The following is a 6,129-nucleotide window of genomic DNA, read 5'->3' as shown; positions in this document are numbered from 1 at the left end:
TAAAGCTCATACATCGTCAAGTATGCATGTAATTTACATTTAGGTCGTCATCTTTGGTTGGGCATGCCCCATGATTCGGACCATGTACCGATGAACATTATTTTGAATCAATAAAGTGGCGAGATTCATCAAAAAAAACGATCGACGTGTTAGCAACCCAGGCCCAGCTCCCGGTCCATCGGCATATGCTCGGACGTTTCCGGTCCGCATCGGACACTCCACTATAAGCAGAAAGCCCACAACATCCCAAAAGACCGGCCTGAAGGGAGTGTGGCACTCTCCCTTATAAGGAGCTCCTAGCCTCCTCCCATATCCGAGGTGGGACTAAAGTCACTGACGTTGCCCAAGGTCAGGTTCCTGACACCCCACCCCCTAGGGAAGCCCCCCTTAGGGTGGCGTGGGGCCCAGCTCTGATACCACTTGTTAGCAACCCAGGCCCAGCTCCCGGTCCATCGGCATATGCTCGAACGTTTCGGTGCGCATCGGACACTCCACTATAAGCAGAAAGCCCACAACATCCCAAAAGACCGGCCTGAAGGGAGTGTGGCACTCTCCCTTATAAGGAGCTCCTAGCCTCCTCCCATATCCGAGGTGGGACTAAAGTCACTGACGTTGCCCAAGGTCAGGTTCCTGACACGACGACTACTCCTGCTAGCATTCTGGAGTTTTAGCAATTGGACTTTTGGATTGTTATATTTTTTTTATAGAGAGAAATTTATGTCGTGGCTTAAAAAAATATAGGTATAGCAATCCTTGGGGCCAGTTTTTCCGAGTTGCGACTTGTCCGGCAGAACTTCTGCTGAGTTTTCTCCCTTTAATTTTATTCAGTCCGTTCGTAAATATAAGATGTTTATATTTCAGTATGGACTACACATGGACTAAAATAAGAGAACAAACACACCAAAACGTGTCTATATACATCTGCTTCAGAAAAAAAAAAAGTTAAACATCTTATATTTGTGAATGGAGGGAGTAGAATATAGCTGAAAAGCCATCCAGAAGCCACAGAAGAACTACCAGCAAGTTGGACATAGATGATCTAATGGGCTTCGGCCCAAATAGTCGATGCACCCTTACGAGGTACAAACAACCATCTTCCGCCAAAAGAAACGAGATAAAACCAACACCACAAATCACTCAAGCAATAGTTTTATTTTTAGTCCAAAAAACAAAACAAAAAAAGTCGGCAAACCTCAAAAAACAACTTGATTTTCTTCAAGATGACTTCATCCATGACAGGAGTGACATAATATACTATTGCTTGTTTTTTGTCTATGTGACATAATATTGAAGAAAATCAATGACATCCATGGCTAGCGTGTTGCATAATACAGTAGCATAGCAATATTTTGTTGGAATCAGGTGCTGGAAGCACGGACCAGGCATGCATTGTTGCCAAATCTACCCGCACTCCCTTATAAAACTTTAGCCGACAAATCAAATGTACTGTAGAAACGGTTAACCCTCTACTGTTGGCTTGAGCAAAAGGGGTTTCAACTCCAACAGATCTTCAGCTATTTCTCACGTTTATAACTAAGGCAAATTTACTCTGCTACACGCACGCCAAAAGTTTGTGCACACACCAGAATTCTTTTGTGACGTTTAAAACATGTAGCAGTTGAAACCTTTATCAGGACATCAAACTTCATACTACCAGACTTTGTCTATGACTGCGTTGAGGAACAAGCAGGTAGTACGTCTAAAAGTTCCCAGGTTCTGATTAAGACAGGCAAAACTAGCGGTGATAAGAGATGAAACAAGGTTACGACTGTCAGTACAGCTTAGATATCCCTGATGAAGAAGGTAGGATTCGGGGCTAATGATTCCGATGGGAAATTGATTCCAACCGGAGCACACTGAAAATCAATAGAGTGTATGTAGAAAATCTATGCACCGGGCTGGGCAGTTGCAGGGATACACGAATAAAAGTTATCCAGCCAAACATAGAGTGGGTAACTCCATTCACTATCATCAATCTGGTGTAACAAAAAGCCCACAGGGCCCTTTCATATTCACATCATCACAATCACTCAAAAGTTGGTTATTTGACCTGTCCCAACTAAAACGGAGAAAAAAGAGAGATCACTCATTGGCTCCTATAATGCACAACCTATACGCACCGGGCATATATTCTACAAATGGAAAGCCTAAAGCAAGCAGCTACATGAGATCATACACAACAGGTAGTGCTGGGACAATCGCTTGTCAAAAAGTGACAGGTAGAGCACACTAGGATCTCAGTTTATCTGACTGGCTATCGAACACTGACACTATTCTGTAGTTCTGACAGTCCACACTGTCCCCGTAGATACTTAAGCTGCTGCAGTGTTACCTAAACAACTTGCTGCCACTGGAACAAAAACTATGTCTAGGCCAAGAATTCTCTTGCAACTAATGAAAATTAACAATAACCACAAGAGGCAAACCCTTATGTCATGTTGGGCTAATCCTTCCAACAGGGATAACTTATGTCATGGACAACCAAAAGTAACACCAATAATGCAATAACCCAACATGTGTAATACATCTTGTTAGGTCAATCGTTGCAACAGAGGCAACTTACGTCATCGGCAACCAAAAGTGAACAACACACACAGAACAGGAAACAGGCAAGCATGCACGGGCTACACCAAACAATTATTCAACCATAACATCATACCTTATTATTGATATTACATGATACAGATAAAGTACAAGGAAAGCTCTATCCACTTTTGCCTATAGTTAGAAGAGCCTCAAGAACCTAGTACTGGAAAATAAAGATGATATCGCCATACCATGGTCACCAAGTGCAGTTGATTAAGATGCCAAAGTACAGCCACTGTGACGATAAACAAGATGGAACTCTTGAGGTTAATTAAAGGTAAGCTCAGACCTTACCATTGAGCTTCTTCTGGAGAACATCCATGACAGACCCAAAGTCAGGCTTCACACTGATCGGTGGATTGGCATACTGGCACAACATGTCCTTGATGTTCTTATCATGGTAGTCGATCTTTGATTGTGTGAACTTTAGCCCGTGTGCTGTACTAACAACCACCGTGCGGTCGTTAGTGCCAATTATACCCTGGTCACGGAGCTTGAACAGAGCAGCAAGTGCAACCCCAGTATGTGGGCAAGCAAACATCCCAGTGAGGTCAGCAAGCGCCGTGGCATCCATGAGTTCCTCCTCTGTAGCTTCCTCGACAATGCCATCAGTTGCCTTCAGCGCAACAACCGCACGGTCAATAGATACTGGATCACCGATCTGTATGGCAGATGCAAATGTAGTTCCAGCAACAAGTGACTGGAAATCAGTCCACCCAGACTTGTAGTACCGGTACAGTGGATTTGCGTTGGCGGCCTGTGCACATACAAGACGTGGAACGCGATCAACTAGCCCAAGAACACGGCACATCTCAAATCCCTTGTAGAAAGCATAAATGTTCCCCAGATTGCCTCCTGGGATGATGACCCAGTCCGGCACCTGCCAATTGAACTGTTGCAATATCTCGATGGCTGCAGTCTTCTGCCCCTCCAGCCGAAGCGAGTTGAGTGAGTTTGCGAGGTATATGGGCAGCTCAGCTGTCACCTCCCTGATAAGCCGCATGCATCCGTCGAAATCCGTGTCAAGCGAGAGCACCGTGGCGCCGTTGGCGATGGGCTGGATGAGCTGCTGCAGCGAGATGCGGTCGGCGGGGAGGAACACGATGGCGGGGATGCCCGCAGCGGCACAGTAGGCCGAGAGCGCGGCGGAGGTGTCGCCAGTGGACGCGCACCCGACGCCGTTGATGGGGCGCGAGAGCGGAGCCCGGCGGAGGCGGTTGACCTGGCTGACGAGCGCCGTCATGCCGAGGTCCTTGAATGAGCCAGTGTGCGAGATGCCGCACTGCTTGACCCAGAGATCGTTCATCCCGCCGAGGTGCTCGCGGCCGAGACGCTCGGCCCAGAAAAGGTTGCTGTTGCCCTCGAAGAGAGAGACGATGTGGTCGGAGTCGATCTCCGGGAGCACGAACTCCTTCTTGGACCAGACGCCGGAGCCGTAGGGCCAGGTGGTGCGGCCGACGCGGGAGTCGAAGAGGTCGCGCCAGTAGGAGCCCGGGAAGCGCGCGAGCGCGTCCATGTCGTGGCGGACGTCGAGGAGGCCGCCGGAGGTGGAGCGGTAGACGACCTCGTCGAGCGAGTAGCGCTCGTTGGGGTCGCCATCGGAGGCCGGGGGGAAGGGCTCGTACCACGCCGAGAAGGTCGTGGCGGGCCCGCGGAGGCGCGCGGCCTCCTCCCTGATGTTCTCCTCCGCGGGGCGCCGGTGCTTGGTGGCGGTCGACGCCGAGGCGCCCTCGGTGGCGCAGCGCGTGCGGCGTGGCGCGGCGCGGGGCGGGAGGCGGAGATGGGACCTGTCGAAGCGCTGCGGGGTGGAGGAGTGGTGGTGCGTGAAGAGGAGGGAGAGTGAGGAGGTGGTGGCGGCGGGCGTCGCCATGGTGCGGCGGCGGGGCGGAGGAGGAGATGGGGGGCGGGGGAGGGAGGGGGATTAGGGAGGAGACTCGTGACGTGGTGAGAGGTTTTAGGCTTTAGAGGCGCCGTTGATCGATCTGGACGTTAATTGGGCCGGCTGTCGGGCGCTGGCATGTGGGGCCGCAGGGGCGACGTCGTGCTTCTCGTTTTGCTTCAGCTGCGGCTCGTGCGTGGCAGTAGAATGGAGCCATCCCGAGGGCCAGCGAGCGGCAGACGTGCCGCCCTCTGTGATCTTGTTTTTTTTTCTCTTCGTCGGTTTGGAGTACATATCTAATGGAAACCATATATTCAGTGGAAGCATGGAAACTTGATCCCGTGCCATTGGATAAGGAGTGTACGTTGTGAGATGAAAAGATGGAGGAATCGCAAAAGAACCCCCATAATCTTCCTATACCTCGGTACAACATCCCTGATGGAAGATGAGCCATCCCGTGCCTTTCTCCTTGGAGCTACCCCGATTCAATTTTTCCCCATCAACAACTAGGGTTAGGAGATGACACCGGCGGCCGGCGGCCGCAGCTAATTCCCTCTCTCCTCTCCGGTGGCTGGCCCACCGCGCCAACCCAGCACAACGCCCTCGTTCCGCGCAGGGCCGGCGACTGACGCGACTAATTCTTCCTCGGCCTTCTCTCCTCTCCGGCACCTGGCCCAGTGAGCCAATCGTCCTCTAGGCATTCCCCATCGGATTGGTACTGGATCTAGGTCTGAAGGTATGGACCTTTCTATTACATTGTTCATCTTCTGTGTTATGTTTTGCCACGTTCTTCTTATCGTAGCTCAACTAGTGTTTTTATCTGTCGGTTGGGCTAGGTTTGCAAAGCAAAAGAGATGACAAGGTCGTGGGCTCTGGTTGTCTCCTCCAAGATTAGCACTTCTAGTTGGGATAGGTATGCAAAGCAAAGCAAATAGAGTAGGGGAGGGAATGAGGTAGTAGTATCTTGGCTGGAACTGCTGATTACCCCTAACTCTACTGTCCAGATTTTGGTCTTCAAGAAGTTGGTAAAGACTAATGCATTGCGTAAGTAAGTTTTATATTAATGCAGCAACATGGAGACCCCATCATGCTAATTTGACAATATTGTTTACCATATTGGTGGTTCTAGGCATATTTGTTACTGTATAGTTGTTAAATGAAGGAAACTATCAGGCTTAGTTTGGCAGCACAATTTTTATAAAACTGTGGTAATCCAAAACCGCAGTATTCCAATGCCTAGGCAAGAAATACTAAATGTTCTTGAAATTGTGGTTTTCCTCAGTTTTACCAAAAATATCGAGGTGTTTGGATGTTGTTTTACCATGGTTTTGACCAGCACAACTGGCATGAAATTGCTTAATTAATCTAACCTGGAGGTACATGATTGATCAAGGTTCACCAATCAACTAGATCAAAAGTAATTGTGACGACAGCTGGAAGAAAATGGATCCGAGAGCACAACTTAAGCAACCCAAAATGGCTAATAAGCAAGAGATATAATACAACTAATTTACCATATAACAGAATGAGGAGAAATCAAAGGTAGAGATCACATCTATTCTTATCTGGTCATGGATAGGGACATAAACAATTTCGTCTTATTTGGTTTAGAAAAAATTGGCCGGGACCTCTTTTCTAGACACACAAAAAAACCCCACGATTTT

At 48.7% G+C, this 6,129-nt stretch overlaps 1 protein-coding gene across 1 annotated transcript; it reads right to left on the bottom strand.

The window, feature by feature from the left end:
* Positions 1 to 2,625: 2,625 nt before the first annotated feature.
* On the bottom strand, positions 2,626 to 4,493 carry LOC119268748 (threonine synthase, chloroplastic-like). The gene has a single exon (XM_037550445.1). The coding sequence runs from the start codon at positions 4,454 to 4,456 to the stop codon at positions 2,870 to 2,872; it is 1,587 nt and encodes a 528-aa protein (XP_037406342.1). The 5' UTR covers positions 4,457 to 4,493; the 3' UTR covers positions 2,626 to 2,869.
* Positions 4,494 to 6,129: the final 1,636 nt, after the last annotated feature.

The sequence above is a fragment of the Triticum dicoccoides genome, chromosome 3A, assembly GCF_002162155.2.
Source record: "Triticum dicoccoides isolate Atlit2015 ecotype Zavitan chromosome 3A, WEW_v2.0, whole genome shotgun sequence".
In the NCBI taxonomy this organism is placed as follows: Eukaryota; Viridiplantae; Streptophyta; class Magnoliopsida; order Poales; family Poaceae; genus Triticum; species Triticum dicoccoides.
The sequence above is the reverse complement of the archived record's forward strand: the minus strand, read 5'-3'. Positions and strand labels throughout refer to the sequence as shown.

Excerpts from the sequence above, each read along its gene's own strand:
- LOC119268748 (XM_037550445.1), bottom strand. The coding sequence starts at position 4,456 with ATGGCGACGCCCGCCGCCACCACCTCCTCACTCTCCCTCCTCTTCACG.